At 36.7% G+C, this 20,870-nt stretch overlaps 2 protein-coding genes and 1 pseudogene across 4 annotated transcripts; 2 read left to right on the top strand and 1 right to left on the bottom strand.

Moving 5' to 3' along the window:
- Window positions 1–1,600: 1,600 nt before the first annotated feature.
- Window positions 1,601–5,467, top strand: LOC110772616 (uridine 5'-monophosphate synthase / UMP synthase (PYRE-F) (UMPS)). Its single transcript, XM_021977071.2, has 6 exons — window positions 1,601–2,507; window positions 3,152–3,235; window positions 4,114–4,196; window positions 4,279–4,366; window positions 4,455–4,709; window positions 4,999–5,467. The coding sequence occupies exons 1-6, from the start codon at window positions 1,704–1,706 to the stop codon at window positions 5,131–5,133; spliced, it is 1,449 nt and encodes a 482-aa protein (XP_021832763.2). The 5' UTR covers window positions 1,601–1,703; the 3' UTR covers window positions 5,134–5,467.
- A 1,925-nt stretch (window positions 5,468–7,392) lies between these two features.
- Window positions 7,393–13,255, bottom strand: LOC110772602 (E3 ubiquitin-protein ligase DIS1-like). 3 transcript variants are annotated; one of them, XM_088248299.1, is made up of 4 exons: window positions 12,954–13,255; window positions 11,037–11,269; window positions 8,294–8,680; window positions 7,393–8,077 (listed from the first exon to the last, which is right to left on the bottom strand). In XM_088248299.1, the coding sequence occupies exons 2-4, from the start codon at window positions 11,244–11,246 to the stop codon at window positions 7,757–7,759; spliced, it is 918 nt and encodes a 305-aa protein (XP_088104425.1). In that variant the 5' UTR covers window positions 11,247–11,269; window positions 12,954–13,255; the 3' UTR covers window positions 7,393–7,756. The 3 variants fall into 3 exon arrangements, with proteins under 3 accessions (XP_088104425.1, XP_021832751.1, XP_088104426.1); XM_021977059.2 differs by lacking the exon at window positions 12,954–13,255 and adding an exon at window positions 12,659–12,780; XM_088248300.1 differs by lacking the exon at window positions 12,954–13,255 and adding an exon at window positions 12,021–12,174.
- Window positions 13,256–13,890: 635 nt separating this feature from the next.
- On the top strand, window positions 13,891–15,583 carry LOC148296324 (protein FAR1-RELATED SEQUENCE 5 pseudogene; annotated as a pseudogene).
- The last annotated feature ends 5,287 nt before the right edge of the window (window positions 15,584–20,870 follow it).

The following is a 20,870-nucleotide window of genomic DNA, read 5'->3' as shown; positions in this document are numbered from 1 at the left end:
AAGTGTGATGATGATTGAACATGTGAATTGGGCAACTTCACCTCTCTCTCTTTGGTTCTAGTGCTCTCCAACACATGTCCTCCCTCATAATTTTCTTTAATTTCCCTAGCTTTTGTAGTAGATAGATGTGGTCTGTATCCTGGGAGTTTACTTTTGCTCCTTGATAGCTTTGGGGCCAGTATACACATGGGAATGGTTTTTTCCTTATATGTTTGCTTTGTACTCTTTGACATTCCCATGTGTTTTGAATGGGAGTTTTATATTGAAGCGGTGGGGCGTGAGAGAGAGAAGATAGAATAAAAGGAGACAGAGGAAATGAGGTAATCTAATTAAAGGGTATTTTAAGAATAATGGTGGGTGGGGAGATAGCCGCATGGCTATATTGTGAAAGGGTTAATTATTGTAGACGTCCTTGAACTATGGCCCCAGTTGCAATTAGGTCCGTGAACTAATTTTTGAGGCAATGAAATCCTTTAATTAGACAATCAATTGCAATTAGGTCCTGTCGTAATAGAATTCATCGAGTTTGACCATGTGAATGGCACGTGCTCTTGTTGTGAGGGGTATATTGGAGTTTTCACGATGGTCAGCTCTGTGTCTTGTTGTAAACCTCACGATGGCCAGCTTCATTTGCAGATCGAATGGTGTGCAACCTCATAGTAAACATTCATTTGCAGATTGGGGTTCTTTAACCTCCTTTTCTCATTAAAAAGAAAAAAAAATCCAAAATTTGATTTTGACTAATGGGTTTTATTTTTTCTCACCAAAAAAACAAAACAAAATCAGCTTGTTGTTCTCTATCTGGATTTCAAGCTTGATGAGAGCTATACACCTTGTAAGATCTCAATTCGTGTCGAGGATGGCTTGCGCTTCTTGTCGAAGAAAGAAGATTGACTAGCCGAAGAACTTCTCGATCTTCTCCACGTCACCTGTGCTTCTGTCGGTTCAAGAGACCTTTTAGTATTACAGAGAGAGAGAGAGAGAGAGAGAGAGAGAGAGAGAGAGAGAGAGAGAGAGAGAGAGAGAGGAGTAAATGGGGGAGTAAAGGGAGGCAACAGGGTAAGGGGTTGGGTTGGGTGGGTGGTCCCATTGCTAGCCTCTTCTATGTTGTCCTCGGGAAGATGGGTTGCAGGTTGGGTTGGGATCTGGGTTTTGAGGGGGTGGGATAAGGAGGGGGGAATGGGTTGCGAGAGAGAGGTAAAGACGGAGGGATTTGGGTTTTAGGTTTTATTTTTAAGTTTATTTATTTATTTATTTATTTTTATTTTCAGTTTTTTTCTTTAGACTCGAAAGGACTCGAAGGAATGCTTTTACCCCTCATTTTGACGGACATATTGACAAAGTTGGACAGCAGGGCCTAATTGCAACTAATTGTCTAATTAAAGGATTTCATTGCCTCAAAAATTAGTTTACGAACCCAATTGCAACTAGTGCCATAATTCAAGGACGTCTACAGTAATTAACTTATTGTGAAAATATTCTATTTATAGAGTATAGCCGCAGCCTATAATTGTATTTTTTTAAAATTTATATGATGGGTGGAAAATAGGACAAACATGTTTTAAATATTTCTTTTATTCTCTTTTAAACATTTTACTCTATTTATTCCGTACGTAAAATAAAAGCCACTGTCTCTCTCTCACTGTGCCCGCTCATACCACTAACACTCGTTTTCTCTACACAAACCGCCGCCGATTCACAAAATGACATCGTCGCCGTCCACCGAGGCCCTAATCCTCCAGCTCCACGAAATCTCGGCCGTCAAATTCGGCAACTTCAAACTCAAATCCGGCATCTCCTCCCCCATCTACATAGACCTGCGCCTCATCGTATCATACCCCTCCCTCCTCCTCCAAATCTCCAAAACCCTAATCTCCACCGTCCCTTCCACCACGCGCTACGACCTCATCTGTGGCGTCCCCTACACAGCCCTCCCCATTGCCACCTGCATCAGCACCTCCCATGACATCCCCATGCTCATGCGCCGCAAGGAGGTCAAGGACTACGGCACCGCCAAGGCCATTGAAGGCGTCTTCAAGCCCGACCAGGTCTGCCTCATCATCGAGGACTTGGTTACCAGCGGCGCGTCGGTTTTGGAGACCGCCGCGCCTCTACGCGCGGCCGGATTGAAGGTCCAGGACGCCGTCGTTTTGATCGACCGGGAACAAGGGGGGAGGGAGAATTTGGAGGAGAACGGGATTCGATTGCACTCGCTGTTTCGGTTGAGCGAGATGGTTAGGGTTTTGAAGGAGAAAGGGAAGGTTGCGGAGGAGGTGGAGGGCGTTGTGTTGAGGTTTTTGGAGGAGAACCGGAAGGTGGCCGCGCCGGCGTTGCCGAAAAATGTCGAAAAAGTTAAGATTAGGGGTTTAGGGTTTGAGGAGAGAGCGAAGCTGGCGAAGAATCCGACTGGGAAGAGGCTTTTTGAGGTGATGGTGCAGAAGCAGAGCAATTTGAGTTTGGCTGCTGATGTTGGGACCGCCAAGGAGTTGCTTGAGATTGCTGAGAAGGTGAGTCGATTTGAAAGCTGAATTTGAAAATGTTATTATTCTGTGCATGATTTTCTTTGATTCTTTTGTTTTTATAAATTTTCCCAGTTTGAAAGCGCACACACCTGTTTTAACTATGTTGAGTTAAAGCCAAATGTTGAGAAGTATACAGGGTCGTTGACCAGGGTTGACCTCTTGACCTAACGATGGTTTTAAACTGTTCTTTTTTGGGGTGTCACGTGGTGTTTACACGTGCACATTACTCTGAAGTAGGAACTGTGATGCATGAAGTTACACCATGTGTAAGCTGCTGGTTTGGATTGGACAAAGCTGGTGGCCTACCCCATTTTTATTGTGGGCCAGAAAATATAGCCTGGGTATTTGCCTAGGAAAAGAGAAGTTTAATCCTGGGTTTGTTTTTTGTACTTCAACTGAAGTAGTTGCATTGGTAATGACATAATCATATGTTTGTGTCGATAAAAAAAATCATATGTATGTGGTTGTAGCCAAATTTGGAAATTCAAGTTTATTAGTGCAGCTACCTTTGACAAAAATATTTAGAAATAGATGCCTTGTAAATATGAGTTTACTTGGGCAGAGGAACTGTATTCAAAGAAGAATTAAAGATCTTCTACATTTGACTGATTCTATTCATTTTTATGCAGGTTGGACCTGAAATATGTTTATTGAAAACCCATGTTGATATATTGCCTGATTTCACCCCAGATTTTGGCTCTAAACTTCGCAAGGTATAGTTCTAAACTTATTTTTCATGTTTTGTAGCTTACAAGTTTATGAGTTGTGCTTTCAATTTCATAATGATTAATGACTATCGGTTCATGTGAATTTTCTAATTTCTTGATGTACCCCATAGAATGTTGTAGAATTTGTTTGTGTATGAGTCTGAGGTTCGTATGATATACAGTTTTGCTTCTGGGTGATAGTCTCTGAAATATCTGCAATCAGATTCACGATATCCATATTGCACATATCATATCAATTTTTAAAGTGAAGATAGAGTAAATTGTAAAGTTGCAGTGAGTTTTGATGGAATTGAATTTCATTACCAGAGATCTTTCCAGTACTTTCCAGTTTGCTGTTTTGGTGGTCTTGAGCCAATTGATTTAATGTATCTCATACACGCATTTGGATTTTCAATTGACTTGATGAGATTTATTTTATTCTTTTTGATTGAATAAATTGTGGAATTCATTGATTTGCGTACCATGCTCTTTTTTTTTTTTTTTTGGTTTTCCGGTCAAATCATACCATGCTTCTACTTGTATTTCTAAGGATTGTGTATTTTCCCCCTACTATGCGTATCAAGTACACTTTTCAGAACATGGCTTGATCTTTCAGTAGTAACATTTATGTCAATTTATGTCAATTACTAACAAATTATTAAGCCTACAATTTTCGCATCGATATTTCTTCGCTGGCTTTATTTCAGACGGCGTATATTGGTAAAGCATAAATGTAATAATCATTAGTTGAACTAAGTAACTGAATATTTGAAGTCTGCTTTTGCTGACCAGGAACTATATTTAATTGTTGGACTACAAGTATGTTTTGGTAATTTGAAAGTAACTGCTACTTATAGCTGATATGTGCTTTTATCCAATTGAAGATTGCAGAGAAACATAATTTCTTAATTTTTGAAGATCGCAAGTTTGCAGACATTGGTAATACAGTAACAATGCAGTATGAAGGGTGAGGCTTAGCTTTCCTTCATCTTTCTCTTTCTGTTAGTATCATAGCCCTTTCCTTAGGTTTGCGGTTCTTATGTTTGCAGAGGTATATTCCATATATTGGAGTGGGCTGACATAGTAAATGCTCACATAATCTCTGGTCCTGGGATAGTCGATGGACTGAAATTGAAGGTTTGCAACTTTGAATTGATTGCTCTGCATAAGTTTTGCTCATATGAATTCATCTTTTAACTTTTCAGTACTTTTTTACTTCTCTTAGGGTTTGCAACGTGGTAGGGGCCTGTTGCTGCTTGCTGAAATGAGCTCAGCCGGTAACCTTGCCAAGGGAGACTACACAGCTGCTGCAGTGAAGATCGCCGAGGAGCATTCTGACTTTGTGATTGGCTTCATTTCAGTTAATCCAGCATCATGGCCAGGGGCACCAGTAAATCCAGCTTTCATCCAGGCAACCCCTGGAGTGCAACTGGTGACTGGTGGTGATGCTCTTGGCCAACAATATAACACTCCAAAATCTGTAAGTTTATACTAATTGTATTGTTCGAAATCATTCTACTCTTATAAACAAAAATAACTCTTCTAAAAGGGGCCCCTTAAAGAATTGGAGAAGGATACCATAAATGCTTAATTTCCAAGATCATGAAGTGTCATTCTAACCAAACAAAAAAAATTGAACCCGAAATTATAGACAGGAAATTGTTGTAATGCCAAGAAATGACATCTCTGCCCTATATTTGGACCAGCGTCTATTTTAGCATTATTGATTTTATGTCCTAGTCTTGTGATTGAGACAAATTGTGTTCCAGGTAATCTACGATAGAGGTAGTGACATCATAATTGTGGGGCGTGGAATTATAAAGGCTGCAAACCCTGCCGAGGCAGCCCGCGAATACCGTCTTCAAGGATGGGATGCATATCTGGCTAAATGCAGCAGCAGCTAAGATTTCTATAGGGTTTGCTCCCTTGTTTCACTTATGGTTTACATGATTGCTAATTAACGGAGTTAATTATGATTCACATGAATGTGTGGTGTGGTGTGGTGTTTGTGAAACCGGAGGACCCGATTTTTCTGGTATCAATGTATTTTTGGAAATCTTTGAGTTTTACATTACGGGACGGGAGCTATAAAAGTTTTCCTCTTGGCCACAATGTTTTCCGCATTCTACTGAAATTAACTTGTTTGACTGGCATCAGCATGCAACATGCTAAAACATTAAACATTTCTGCCCCTGTAATTTTCTAGTACTTTTTATTATACAACGTTTCTCATAGAAATGTTATTCTTCTTTATTTTATTATTCCAAAGTTGAATCAGATTAGTAATGAAGAATTTATGTGCAAATTATGTTTGGTTGCCCCCAAAATAGTACTCAATATTTGGCGGCCATATGTTATAATACGCTATGTCCTTGTTGACCCGAAAATATTGATTGATATTAGTTTCATGTTCACGATTGATAAGTATTTCACTGTTTATTTTCTAAGTGCTTTTGAAGTGTCTACCCAATCATCCTTACTAAAAGGACCAAGTTTGTAATGGAAAAGAAAAAAAGAGAACAATAAATTCAGAAAAAGAGAGCAATATGAAGCTGACAATTCATTTCTAACACACAACATTTTATTTCTTAAACATTAAACACGAGTCACGCCCTTCTATTTGGAGTCATCGATTGAGAGAACGGGAGGTTTCTTGCGCCATAGTCTTATTACCACTCTCTTCTGGCTGGAGTTTTGATTGGGGAAGTGTCCACCATCATAATCGTAACCCTAATATCTTTTGTACTCTGGTTAATCTCTTTCAAAGACATCATGACTTTAGCCATATCATTGTCTTGATCTGTGAGATCGTGCCTTATAATACCTTTTCTTGTTGGCTCTTTAGCATTTTGGCTTCCAATAGGCCTGTCGGAGGTTTGAGGTGGAGATGATTGAGGATTCGTTTGGGAGTGCTTTTGGAATAGTTAAAAGCGCTCTCTGACAACCAAAAGCACTTCTGACAGCATTTGGCAAAAAAGTTTAGAAGCGCTTTTGGGTCATAGAAGCGATTTTGGAAAAGCATCGACCATGTACTTCTTCAGGTTCCCAAGAGCTTTTCCAAGAAGCACTTCGATTTTTTATGAAAATTTCAATGTCTTTATAATAAAAACGCTTTTAGTAGAAGCGCTTATAAGTAGAAGTGCTTCCTAGAGAGGCAGTCTCAAACGAGCCTTGAAAATCATTAAAAAGTCTCCACTTCTCGCCATGTTGTGTTGTGTAATTGCCCAACAATGGTCAAGAAGAAAAGGTTTGCCTTCAATTTGATGATATTTTGCATCCTTTATCTATGGATATGTTGAATAAAATTTTTAATTAGTTCACAATAAATTATTATAGTAAAATATCAAGTAATTAGATGAGATTTAATTTTATAAATAAAAAAAACACTCACCTTGTCGAATTCACTTGACCCACTCATCAGTCTGTTTGCCTGAGCGTCTCACCCTCATTTTATTTTCTTGAAATAACTATTTTAATGAAGACCAACCTAATAGCATCTCCAACAGTATTAGCAAATAAAACCTTTTAAATTGAAGTTTGTTGATATACGTGGCAATTTAAAAAGCCTTATTTGCTACTGGAATAATTTTTGCGCCAACAGACTCTTCAAATCAATTAATGCAATATCATGAAAAAGAATGAAAAATATGAAAACATGTGAAAAATGTCTATGTATTTATTATATGAAGAGAAAAAATGCATGTTTTTAACATTTTCAAAAGAGGTTTTGTTTTTCCAAAGTAAAATTAAATATTTGAAGAGAGAGACTGATATTGAAGAGGTTGTTGGAGAGAGTTTTTCTGAGGTGGCTCACATATTTTAAAATTCCAAAGTTATTGAAGAGATTGTTAGAGATGCTCTAATAATACATCCTTATAAAGTAACTAAGGGAAACTCCTAACATTTTTAAAAAAAAAATACATTAGAAAATATTTTTTCTAAATTGCCATTGCATATCCAATCCAAACTGACATGAAAAAAAACACATTTGAAAATGTCTTTTTCTAAAATACTTTTTTCTAGTCGATAACTTCCATGTTAGTTTGCGTGGACATTAATTTGTCTAAAAGTGTACAATAGACACCTATTTTGCAGAGCATTTGATATGTCATCGCTAAATCTAAAAACACCACATGTCATAAAAGTATTGGAGCTTAGGGATATACAAATTTAATTATTTTTTCTACATTGACGTGTCATATCCAATCAATTAATGACAGCTAGTTTTAGTTTTGCGTTGTACTTAACAATTTTAACTCATGAGTGATCATCCTCTGGGCCTTAGGGTGATTTATGGACTCCCTTCCCTCCTCTCTTCACGCATGAATACAGAAAGATATTTTAATTCTAGAATAAGAGTTCCTTCTAACTCATGCAATTAAAGCATGAACAAGCAAAGAGAGTTTGCTTCCTAAATTCCAAAAAATACATGGGCAAAAGAGACTACTTATAGCCAACGAAAAGTGACTAACCTTACTAAACTATAGAAGAAGATTGAAGTAAGGGAGGTTAAGGGAGAGACTAATATCACTGTTCCTTCCATATCCTTCCAGTCACCCTAAGTTTCAACTCCTTTCGGTCTCCCCCCGAGAAGAAGAGAGCCATGTTGCGTTGAATGATGAGACCATCGAAACTGTCACGAACCTTCCGGTGACTATCCCTAATGCTACGCGGCACCCCTTGCCAAATCATCTTCCTCGCATTTCCACCCACTTCTAGACTGTAGCTGTAGTTCTTTGCCTCGTTATCATCCCCCATGAACCGCAAGAATGCTACGTAGACAGGAGCCATCCCAAGCTGGAAAGCTTCAAAATGTAGACAAAAATACTGGCCAAAGCAACTGAAAACCTGCACATTAGAAAAGATACAGATCTTTACCCTTGTTCTTTTCAACGTAGGTGTAACTCATCAAAGCTTTTACACCAGGATCCATGTCTGGAATGCGCACAAAGGGAGACAGAATAACAATATTACAAGGTTCTGAGTTGGCTGAGAAATTAATTGTACAAGGGGGGGCCAAGAAGGATAAAGGAAATTAGCAAGACAAGGACAGTGAAATAATACCGTTAGCATCCAGGTAGCATTTTCAACTTCATGGGGATTTGATTTTACATAGCGATGGTTGAAAGTGCTGCCATTGTGCATGTCAACTTTGTGATCATCTTTCAAATGGGCCACCAGATAAGGAATATCTCCAATAACAGTGCATTCTGAACCAGCATAGGGGCAGTTATAGGGTCTATGTAGACATTGAGATTCATGTTTTAGCTTGCTGTAATAAGGGTATATGCCCGTGCAACCAAAACTCTCATATTTACATGGAAGTTCCAGAGAAGCAGCCACCTGCTCCAATGCAAGACATCTTATATTACCAAGATCATGCCTGCAAGTGGGACACCGGTTGTGAACCTTGGGTTTGCAACCAGAACATAACGTGTGACCATTTGAACACTGCACAAAGGGAGAATGCAAATCAGGATAAAAACCTAGCATCTAATTTGGAACATTGAAATTCTTATTACATATGTTAGGCCCTGTGTGTGCGTGCGCATGCATGCACAATTTATCAGAATGGATTCAGAAAGTGCCTCACACACTGATATAGCACATTTTCAACAAAATTATTAGGATAATTGTACAGCCTGCTTTTTACAGATCAACGGAAACAATTCTTTTAAAAAGTAGTCACTGCCCTCAAAGAAGTGACCTGCTGGAGTAATGATATTTCTAAGACCGAAACCGCCTAAACCTGATTATTATATCACTAATTACCAAAATATGCAAATTAACCATAACTATTTCACTCTCAATGAAGACATTCTCTTGTTTATGGGAATCAGCATAACAAAAAGAAAACAGACAGTCAAAATATTCCTGCAGGTAATTTTCTTATTAAATGACAGTATCTAATTCTACTTTCCAGAGATAGTAGTCAACATGTTGCGATAGCTAATTTAATGCTAGTTATTGGAAGAAAATAACTCCTAAAAGGCCATAGAGCATTGGAAGCTTATTTCCATACACTAAGCATTTTTGCGTACATAAATCTACTTCCTAGGTACTTTATCACTAAAAATTTTATACAGATTAGAAACTTATAACATTGACATTTTTTAAACACATCTACTTATAATGAAACAAACTTATAAACATGACAGACATCATCAATAAAGGTTGAAATGAGAATGTAAAGCCCCGTCTGGTAATGTTTGCACCAAAAAAATAGATTAAAACATTTTTGCACAACAAAAAAGAGAGGTTGAATTTTGCATCTTCAGGATCCAAAAACATGTCCGGTAGTGTAATCGGAAAACAGTTGTCCGAGAGAAAAAGAACAATGAAAACACATCTGGTACCAAAATCGTTATTTACTGTAATTTATAGAAATAAAAGAAAATAAAAAATTTACAAATTTACAAATTACATCTGGCAAAAGCATAACCACAATTATGGAGATAAGTCAACCAAACCATAAGCTCAAAACAAAACAAGGGGACGACTCCTAACTCAGGCTAAATAACCAGGATCTCTAGAGTCTTCCATGTTCTATAGATCTGAACTCATCTCTATTAAGGAAGATAGGAATGCCATAACACAGTCGATAGACCTCGTCTTCCTGGAATCCAAAGGTGCTGCAAAATCTGCAGCTGTAGTGGCTCTTCTTTTTCCTATCATTGCACTCTCCATTTTTCTTGCAAAATATGCACAAAAGTTTCACTATATACGTTGTGAAATTGAGGATAGAGTTTATGGTTTGGTTTGTCATCAACAATGAACCAGACTTTGTTACATAATACAATTGTGGTCACAATAGCTCCATCAGAGAAAGTGAGAGAGGAGAGTTGCTTGTGGGGCTATGCTAGAGATAGAAAACGTGTAAGATGAGAGGAAACAGTTGTGGGTAGCAGGGTAGAGAGTAGTGGGATTGAGAGAAAGTTTGAGAGTTGAGAGATAGCATTAAAAAAATAGGTTGTATTTTTATAAGTCATGTCACGTAAACTAGCTCATATGGTTATCAAAATTAACATACAGATTGGGAGTAGAATTCCAAAAACTAATGTTTGTGTTTTTCAAGTGGACCAATTAAATGCATATGTTTTTCATTTTACAAGATGAAAAATCATTTTACGAAATATCTACAAACAGCTCCTAAAGAATGAGCATGTCACATTAGTTCAGGGGAAATTGCACTAACTCAAGTTAGTCCTACAAGCCCACTATCCTAACAGGGTCCCATATACATCTAATTCTGGGCTTAGACCATATTTGAGTTACACAATGAAACTAATCAAATAGTCAGATAAAATTTGACATAAAAAAAAGTAGACAGATGAATTGAAAAATTACAACCAAACAGCATAGCTAACTGTTTTTCTGTGCAAAGAAAATGGGAGACAGGATCACTTTATAATGCACGAAAAGCTGCAAATAATGGCACAACAGAACCCTCCCCAAAACTGCAAATAATAGCACCTCATCTACCACTTTCCAAAGAGAACCCTCCCAAAAATTTGTATTAAGCAAGTAAGCTTGAACCACACACTAGAATGAAAAATGAATTATTAGCATACGCAAGGACACAAGTGACAAGCATGCTAGATTCAGTTACTACAATATCTTGAATGAACGAGTAGAATTAACACACGACTGACAATTAAAGGAGTGGTTTGACCAATTTCATAAGATAAGCAAACTTGTTAAAATTAATCAAACCTGATGAATGAGTAGAATTAACACTAGACTGACAGCTAAGGGAGTGGTTTGACCAATTTCATAAGATAAGCAAAATTGTTAAAATTAATCAAACCTGATGAATAGGGGGGTACATGGCATTTAAGCACACAGGGCACTCCAGAAGTTCACGAACACTGCTAGAAACGGTCACATTAGGTTTTAACGGGATGAGAGTAGCATCATTCACACCTTCTTCAACATCCATCATGTCTTCACTTTGAGGAGGATCAATAACCTCAGATTTGGTCCGCACATCATCAAAATATGGACTACCAGATGCCATGCTAGCACGGACAGCTGCTTACACTGTGCCAAACATATAAAGCAAAATTCAATTCCAAGTATTTCTTGCAACAATGAGTTATGATAAATAGTGATACAAAACAAGAACTATAGGAAACACCGTGCAAAGGGAGCGAAAAGGAAGGGCGTATCCTTACAGATTCGACACTCCAGTGGTATTCATAGGCAAATATACAAGAATCATTAAATTTCAACTTTGCACATATACTTAATGGCTAACCTAAACTACATTTTTGTTCCCTACAATATGGCCCAAATTTTAACCCAGTTGTTTCTTTTAATTGGCTGGGTTCAATTGGGAGTAGTTTGAAAGCCTAATCCCATGAAAAAGAGAAGCTGACTGAATGAATGCCACTTGAATAATGTACATTTGACTATAGAGCCGTATGGCATGTATTATGATGAGTGTTGACATCCTTAGAAGCAATTAAGTTTGCTAAATAAGCAAAAACTACGTCAACTAACATACGTTGAAATGAAAAGTCGTGACTCTGGCGCAAGTAAGACCCTTACTTCAATGGTAAACTGGTGTGTAAAGGAGGGGAAAACTTAATTATAACAGTTAACAAAATAAAGACCAGATACAAATTTGGGCCAACTTCCAAGGACTAGGAGTTTATTTTACACTATATTTAATCCATGCAACAAGCTCTAAAGGATACCAACCTAGAGAAGGGGCAGCTCTCTTACCAAATCTATTGCATAACAAAAACCAGAAATAGCTCAAATACCAAGTATATTATTAATTTATTACCATAAAAATTTGTTTTCTACTTCAACTTCTGGCCTTCTTTCCAAACTCCAAAGAAAATCAATCGATCATCAAACAGTGCTTCATAAAATCCAATCTATAATTAAAAAAACATTATGAAATCCCTTCTCTTGTAAATAAATAAGAAAAAACGATTTTCGGTATTTGCATTTCACACAAAGAGGGGACAAAGCTGAATTGGCCATTTATTAAAAACAAGAATGAGAAACGATCCATTAAAATTATGCATTACCCTTAGGATTTAATTTTAAATAAATTATCAACCTCCCAGTGCTCAGATATCAAAGAACCCTAAAACCTCTGAATATATTCAAGAATTCAACTACGTTAGTGATCAAGCAGATCTAAACTCAAATTTTCAAAACTCAAGAAAATCTGGAAACATATAGTTTTCAATAAAATGAACAATTTGATACAAAGTGACAAAAGCTAGTGAAATTCAAAGATAAGAATCGCACAATCATGAAGCTAATTCAACAAAGTGAACAATTTGATACAAAGTGACAAATGCTAGTGAAATTCAAAGATAAGAATCGCACAATCATGAAGCTAATTCAACAAAGTGAACAATTTGATACAAAGTGACAAAAGCTAGTGAAATTCAAAGATAAGAATCGCACAATCATGAAGCTAATTCAACAAAGTAACTGATCAAGCAGATCAAAACAAAAACAGTGGCAGATGGGGCTGTCCAAATGCTAGAACGGCCCTAAGATCGCACACCCACAGAGAAATTCAAAGTCAAATCTACAAGAGATCTAGAATATTCCAAAGTATATTTCACAGAAAATAGCAACTTCTCGATCTTAAATTACATAAATTCCAAATGGGTGGCCAAAAAATACAAAAAACCCACAAAGAAAATGAAAAAAAAAAAAACAACAAATAAGAGGTGTAGAAAGATAAAAACAATACCTTGAGATGGTGCAGTTGAATCAAAAACTCATTGAAGAGAGCAAAGACACCAGGAGAGAGAAATAGAGGAAATGAAAGAGAGGTCTGGTAGGTGGCCGCAACGTTCCGTGCAGTAATATATTAAGGAGAGACGCGGAAGTGCGAGCTCAAAGAAATTCAAATTAAAGCCGTTGAGGAGGGAGGGAGAGAGAGAGAGAGAGGAGCGTGGGGGAAGAGAACTTTCTCGAGAAAATACAAAAGGGCAAGGTCAATTGTCGCAGTCGAAGTCGAACTCCAAGAGAGTGCGTCGGCGCTCTCTTCTTGTCTTAACTCTGAATTTATATAAGATATATTTAGTTATATACCAATTCTTTTTACTAATGATATAAAGAGGAGTGGGAACGGATCCGGATCCTCTGCTCTGATTTTCTCTGCCATGATCTGCTATACTTTTGTTCTCCATAGGCCACATCATTAAAATTTAATCTAACGGATTTAAAATTTGACACATCAAAAACTCAATTTACTCCTAATTAAAAAAGAATAAAAAAACCCTAACACCCAACTAACTGTAGTTAACGTCCTAAACCCTCTTCTTCTTTTTTTTTTTCTTCTTCTTCTTCGTTCTGTCCTCCTCTTTTTTTTTCTTTTTTTTCTCCTTCTTGCTTCAGGTTCTGTGCTCCTCTCCTTCTTGCTTCAGGTTTTATCCTCTTCTCTTTATTCAATAGTTAACGTCCAAAGCTCTTTTTTTTCTTCTTCTTCTTCTTTGTTTTGTCCTCTTTTTTTTTTTCCTCCTTCTTGCTTCAGGTTCTGTCCTCTTCTCCTTCTTGCTTTAGGTTTTTTCCTCTTCTCTTTATTTATGTTCATATTCATATTACTTAGTTTTGGTTAGTGTGAATATATTGGCAAGGCCTCAATGCAAATATGTGTGTAATTTGATTCTTTTTGTTTTTGTAGAGACCTGAAGAAGCCTCCGAGACAATTAGGCTGCTTCAACAAGGGGCCATAAAGGTTGGAATATCAACCTTTGTAAGAGTAATTTGTCTGCATTACTGATTAATTGTCATAATCATATGAAGACGTGAACTTAGGATTGGTTAGTGTGAATATATTAGCAAGGCTACTGTGAAGACGGGAACTTGATCCCATAAAGTAAGTAAGATTACTTTGCATGCTGTTCGTTTTCTTTTATCCCTAATACATACTCTTATTTATTGGTTCATGCTACATATGCTTTCATTGGTCCCTGTTGTATGCTTTGCTTCTTTCTTTTTTTACTTTTCTTTTTTGGTTCTGCAACAATTCAAAATTTCCTCTTTCCCATTCAGACTATCTAATTGGTTTTCTGTGTATGGAGCTTTGAATATTTCAATTAATGTTTTGGTATATCTACCTCCATCCTTCATTTTTAATTTGTGAATATAAATTTGACTGTTATCATTGTATGATAGATTAACATTATTATATTTGTTTTATAGACTGAGAATGAAAGATTCAATGGCTACAATCTGTGAAGATAATTTAGATTATAAGCCCATATGTGATATGGAATTTCTTTCAGAACAAGCTGCATATGAGTTTTATAATGAGTATGGGCGAAGAGTAGGATTCAGTATTAAAAGAGATTCACATAACAAGAATAAGAATACTGGTCAAATAATTTCAAGAGTATTTGTTTGTTGCAAGGAGGGTTTTCGACCGAAAGATAAGCGAGATTATTTGACTAAAAGTTCTCGGGCAGAAACAAGGACGGGTTGTAATGCTAAAATGAGCATTAAGTTGAATAAATCTAATGGTAAGTATTGGGTTAGCCATTTTATGGAAAACCACAATCATCCTCTTGTAAGACAAGAATGCACTCATATGTTACCGTCTCATAGAAGAATATCTGCTTCACAAGCTACTGAAGTAGATTTGACAGAAGAATTTGGGATTCCACTTAGGCAGGCATATGAGTTAATGGGTAGGCAAGTTGGTGGAAGAGAATCTCTTGGATATATCAAACAAGATCAAAAAAATTACCTTCGGACAAAGAGGCAAAGAAAATTGGCATATGGAGAAGCTGGAAGCTTACTAAAGTATTTTCAGAATGAAGCATTAGAAAACCCCTCATTTTTTTATGCTGTGCAATTAGATTGTGATGAGCAAATTACGAATATATTTTGGGCTGATGCGAAGATGATTGTTGATTATGGTCAATTTGGTGATTTTGTGTGTTTTGACACCACGTACAAAACTAATGAAGCAAATCGTCCATTCAGAGTGTTTGTGGGATTTAATCATCATCGTGAGATTGCCATTTTTGGGGCAGCATTGTTGTACGATGAGACTGCCAATTCATTTATATGGTTGTTTGAAACATTTTTAGAGGTCATGTCCAAGAAGGCCCCAAAAACCTTATTATGCTGCGATGGCTAAGGCTTGTGCACATGTGATGCCTGATACATATCACAGGCTTTGCACATGGCACATAATGCAAAATGCCATGAAACATGTAAACAGTTTATTTAGGTGCACAGGTGGAGTTAGGAGCGTTTTAACACAATTTATGGATTACTATGAGGAGGAAGATGAGTTCTTTCTTTTATTATTGATGTGTAATTTATGTTTGTCATTTATTTGATGGGAAGATTATAAACCTTGTCTTTTTAATGGAGATTATAAATACTTCTACGATTCTATTTCCTACATCTTTTCTTTTCTCTTTAGCACTCTAGTTAGCTAGATGATGGCATGATGGTTTATGCAAGGAGAGAAAAAAAAGGAGAAAATGACAACAAGAGATAAATAAATAATAAAAAAACAGAACATAAAGTGAATAAGAAGGAGGAAAAAAAAAAAGAGAACAGAACGTGAATAAGGAGAAGAGAAAAAAAAAAAAGCTGGAGGACAGAACGAAGCAAGAAGGAGAAAAAAGAAAAAGAAAAAAAGAGGATTTAGGACGTTAACTACAGTTAGTTGGGTGTTAGGGTTTTTTTATTCTTTTTTAATTAGGAGTAAATTGAGTTTTTGATGTGTCAACTTTTAAATCCGTTAGATTAAATTTTAATGATGTGGCGTATGGAGAACAAAAGTATAGCAGATCATGGCAGAGAAAATCAGATCAGAGGATCCGGATCCAGTGGGAACATTCAATTTCTAACAAAGGGAGTGTAGTGGATAAAAGATAAGTAGAAAAATCAGCTCCTTATAGATAAACTCTACACCATTTAATTTTTATAAACAAACCCAATAAAAACCCAAAAAATGACAGCTGGCCCTATTGAATTTAATTTTGATTATTAAATTACTTTGATGCCCTATTAAGTGTTTTGGTTTTTTTTATTTATGAGATTTTGGGGTTGGGCTTGTTTTAAGAAATCGATGGCAGTTTTGCAATTTATAGGAAGTTCGAAGCATCTTTGTTATATTGTAAATGAGATTTGGTTGTGTTTCTAAAGTTCATTTCATATAAAGTTTTTTATACAATTTGGGGCCCATTATTGGGTATAATAGTGAATCTCCCTTTATATAATAGGTGCTTTTCTTTAGATTACTGCGGGCTCGTTTGGGAGTGCTTCTTCCCGAAGCGCTTATGTCAGTAGCGCTTTTGCCAGTAGCGCTTATGACATAAGCACTTCTACAAGAAGCAGTTTGTCGTTTGGATGTCACATTTAAAAGTGTTTTTACATTACATAAAAGCGTTTTTTATATTTTGTTGAGTGTTTGGCTGACACAGTAAAACCGTTTTTAAAAGTACTTTAAAAAAATTTAAAGAATCCCAAAATATTTTCCTCTACATATTCATTTTCAAATTAAGTAATCAATTCGAAATTCTTCCCAATTCTACTCCATGAATGATTTAGGAATAGAAACAGAAACATATTCTGAAAATTTAAAAGTAAAATTATACCCAAAACAATTCATTAGATTCAAAAACGGAACCTCGAACATACACAACATTAATAGATTACACAAGCAAGAATAGCGTAAGAAATTAGATCAACAAGTTAACTGGATGAAATTTAGAAAAGCACTTTGGTGCCTTCGTAATCTGACATTGTTGCTCCGACTTTCAAATTCGAACCTTAATTTTTTGGAAAATCGGTGAAAACAGAAGCTCACGAATTGCAGGCTCTGGAAAGGATCTGGGGTATGTGTGAGTGAGGCTCTGCTACAGTAATGGCTGTAGCTTTAAACCACAGTAGTCTTCTTCACAAATAAAGTCAGAAAATAAAGAGCAAATATGTTCAATATTGAGAGAAGCCATGAGAGAGATGGAATAGAAGCTTAAGGATTCCATGGGTGTTTTGGCGTTGTTGGGCTTTTCCAGGTTAGTGTTTTGGTTATAATAGGAGAGAAAAAGAGAGGGGAAAAAAAGAGAGGGTATTTTGGCATTTTTAAAAATTAAATATGGGTATTTTTGGTATTTTAAAAGTTTCATTAAAGGGAGCCAAGTGCTTCCCGTGTTTTTGTTCTGCAGCGCTTTTAAGAAGAAGCACCTCTCAAGTGCTTCTTCCAAAACCACTCCAAGTGCTTTTGGATCTCACCCAAAGCGCTTTTGCAATTTTTGCCAAACACCATTTTTAAAAGACAAAAGCGCTTTCACCCATTTAGAAGCGCTTTTTGTTGCTCCAAAAGCACTCCCAAACGAGCCCTGCCTTTGTCCAGCTCTAATACATTTGGATAAGGGGTGGACGCAGTTTGCGAATCAATATTTTTTCAGGCAATCGCAAACTGATCGATTATGGGCAGTATTGCCATATTTGGGACCGGTTCCGGTTTGACAAGCGTCAGTTAATCGTGAATTGATCGAACATACGAGTGGTTAGTGTCAACCAAAATTGGCAGGCGCTGAATTGGGCCATTTTGGGGCCAAAATTGTAAATTTTTGGGTCTTTTTATTTGGCTCATTTTGGGCAAATTTTTTTTAATTTTATTCTAGATTTCTCCAAATCTATTTTGAAGCCTTTGAACCCAAGAATTAAACTTCAAAGAATGAAATTGTCGAACAAAGTATATGGGAATTCTCATATTTATTCATATATTTCAAATTTCGCAGATGTGTATTCTTCTCCAATATTAAGGTACTTATAACGAACAAAGATGTATAAACCCTAAATAAAATAGGAAATAAATAAACTGGTAAATAACCAAAATTCTAACTAAGGACTCGCCAACACTTCCCATCAAGTTGGCGCAAAGATGTTTCGCATGCCTAACTTGACAAGTGAGTCACAAAACACCATACTTGAGACTAGGGCAGGGCATTTGGACCCGAAACCCGGCCAACCCGCCTAAACCGAACTGATCGGGTCGAGTTGGTTTGGTTAATTTTTTTTTTGGACATTCGGCTTGTGGACCCAAACCAACCTGATGCTTTTGGTTTGGTTATCGAGGCCCATATACTAAACCCACGATTTACCCAACTCGAATCGATTATTTTAATTATATTTTAATATACACATGTAAGTCATTCGTTGGTGGGTTATTACATTTCCCATACACCCTCCACCACTAGATACTCCCCAACTAAACAAATACCCTAGCTTATGCGAGCTTTCTTCTTCGTCGCTGCCATGTATCCATCTCAAGCTCTCGTTTCATCGCCAACTCTCCATTTTTAAAACCCTTTGATTTTGATCTCATCTCTCATCTCTCGTCGAATCAGACTCTCTCACCAACTTTAGACTGGATCTCACTCACCAACACCAACTGCAATTTGCTTAAAAAAGGTAATTTCTTTATTTACAGTCTTCTTTGCATATTTGTGTGCATGTATTAGGAAGACTGTAAGGATCTTCACTTGTCATACTTGGATTTCTCTTCTTGTGGTAGGCCTCTATGGGATCAGTTCCATAATTTTTTACTCTTGCGTCTTCTATTCGTGCTTCTTCACCTTTTCAATATATATATAGAGAGAGAGAGAGAGAGAGAGAGATGGAAGGTGGGGTTGGGCTTTTATTTAGGATAATTTAAGACTTTTATAACAATAGAATATTATATATATATATATATATATATATATTTGTGGACCCAAAATTCAAATCCTCTTAAGTTTCTTCAAGATTACTCACAAGTTAGAAATTAGGGGTGGGCGCGGTCCAGTTCGGTCCGGTTCGCAGCTCACACCGGAACCGGAACTGGTACTGTTCATCCGGTCCGGTCCGGTCCAGTTTTTGAAAAAAACACAAGAGAAACCGGATCAAGCCGAACTGGTAATTTCCGGTCCGGTTTTCCAGTTTGAACCGGTTCTCTAGCAAGTCACATACACAGTAGACAATAAGAAAAAAAAAACATAAATTTGGTTAAACAATTCTTACTTTTCTACTAAAAAATATTCGATTTTTCCTTTCATATTCTCAGATGGCCGACATAAAAATAACCCTAAACAATCTAATACCAGGTATACCAGAAATCATAAACACATCAGATCTAATGAAACTCACAAAATAAAAATGAATACAACACCAGATCTAATGAAACCACAAAAAAAAAAAAACAAGAATACAACACCAGATTTCTCCTTGCATGAGACTTTGATGCTTGAATCTAGTCCTAGGATCTTCGTTACCAGCATATGAAGAAGGCTTCATAACAAGAACTCCTTTCATCCTCTTCATCAGATCACACAGAGAGAGGGTGAGAGAGTGAAGTTGCAGAGAAGAAAAAAAAAAGGGTAGAGAGAGAGTGAAGTCGCAGAGAAGAAGAAGAAAAAAGAAGAGAAGAAAAGGAACGGAAGAAAGGAAAGAAAAGGAAAAGAGGGGGAGAGAGAGAGAGAGAAGTCGCAGAGAAGAAGAGAAGAAATAAAAAAAGAAAAGGGAGAGGAGGAAAAGAAAAAGAAACGGGAAGAAAAAGACAGAAGGAGGATTGAAAAAAAGGTGAAGGGGGAGAGAGAGATCAGAGTGACAAAAAGAAGAGGAAAAGTAAGAGAGGGAAGAAAGAATAGAGGAAAGAAAAGAAAAGGGGAAGTGGGAAGGAAGAGTGCGGCGCTTTGGGAAGAGAAAGAAAGCTTTGGGAAGAGAGAGTGCTTTGGGAAGAGAAAAGAAAGGGAAAAAAATAGAGAGAGTTTAAGTGGGATTGGAATGGGCTTTGAAAATAAAATGTACATGAATTTTAAAGTTGGGCTTTTTATTTGGGTTAAGTCGAATTGGGCTTAAATATAAGATATTTTAAAATAAATAAATAATTAATTAATATAACCAGTCCGGTCCGGTCCGGTCCGGTTCTGTAGTATGTAAAACCGGAACTGGAATCGGTTCAAACCGGTCCAGTTCGGTTCGGTGTCAATTTGTTGACTTTTTTAGTCAACCGGTTTCTTTTTCGGTTTTTTCTATTCGGTTCGGTCCGGTCTTCCGGTTTTCCGGTTCAAATGCCCACCCCTATTAGAAATAACAAATATATGTTTGAAAACCATCACAACTTATTTTTCATATGTAATCAATGTACAAATCTGAGTAATAACACAGTTCAGTTATCTGTTTATAATGTTTAATGAAACCTGTAATCTAAGTTATCACAATTTTGATATTATTTTCCTCTTACTTTCTCTACTATTCTCTCTGCTATTTTTTTTTTTTCAATGTCTGTAGGAAAAAGCGAAAATCTGTGCATGTATTTATCTTGTGTTTATGAATCTTTTCATTGTGTAAATCTGTCTATAGGCTTGAAAATACAAAGTATGGAAGAAAGTTCTCAAACTCCTGCCATTAACACATCTCTCACCAACCCAAATGAAAGTCCTAGTCCTATACCTACCACTGCTACCACTGACCCATTAGTTCAAGGGGCAACATCTACACTTCCCCCAATTCCTAAGAAGAGAGTACCTGTTAGGAAAGCATCGGATGTTTCGAAGCATTTTACTAAGGACACGGTTAAACCAAGGAGTGATATAGGACCTGGAGCTTCTTGCAATTATTGCCATCAATCTTATGCATGTGATCCGGTAAGAAATTG

This window comes from Prunus avium, chromosome 2, assembly GCF_965620075.1.
Source record: "Prunus avium chromosome 2, drPruAviu1.hap1.1, whole genome shotgun sequence".
Lineage (NCBI taxonomy): Eukaryota > Viridiplantae > Streptophyta > Magnoliopsida > Rosales > Rosaceae > Prunus > Prunus avium.
The sequence above is the reverse complement of the archived record's forward strand: the minus strand, read 5'-3'. Positions and strand labels throughout refer to the sequence as shown.

Coding starts and splice junctions, on each gene's coding strand:
- LOC110772602 (XM_088248299.1), bottom strand. CDS start 11,246: ATGGCATCTGGTAGTCCATATTTTGATGATGTGCGGACCAAATCTGAG. Junction 8,681..11,036: donor TGTACCCCCCTATTCATCAG/GTTTGATTAATT, acceptor CCCTTTGTGCAG/TGTTCAAATGGTCACACGTT. Junction 8,078..8,293: donor ATGCTACCTGGATGCTAACG/GTATTATTTCAC, acceptor TCTAATGTGCAG/GTTTTCAGTTGCTTTGGCCA.
- LOC110772616 (XM_021977071.2), top strand. CDS start 1,704: ATGACATCGTCGCCGTCCACCGAGGCCCTAATCCTCCAGCTCCACGAA. Junction 3,236..4,113: donor TTGGCTCTAAACTTCGCAAG/GTATAGTTCTAA, acceptor ATCCAATTGAAG/ATTGCAGAGAAACATAATTT. Junction 4,367..4,454: donor TCGATGGACTGAAATTGAAG/GTTTGCAACTTT, acceptor TACTTCTCTTAG/GGTTTGCAACGTGGTAGGGG.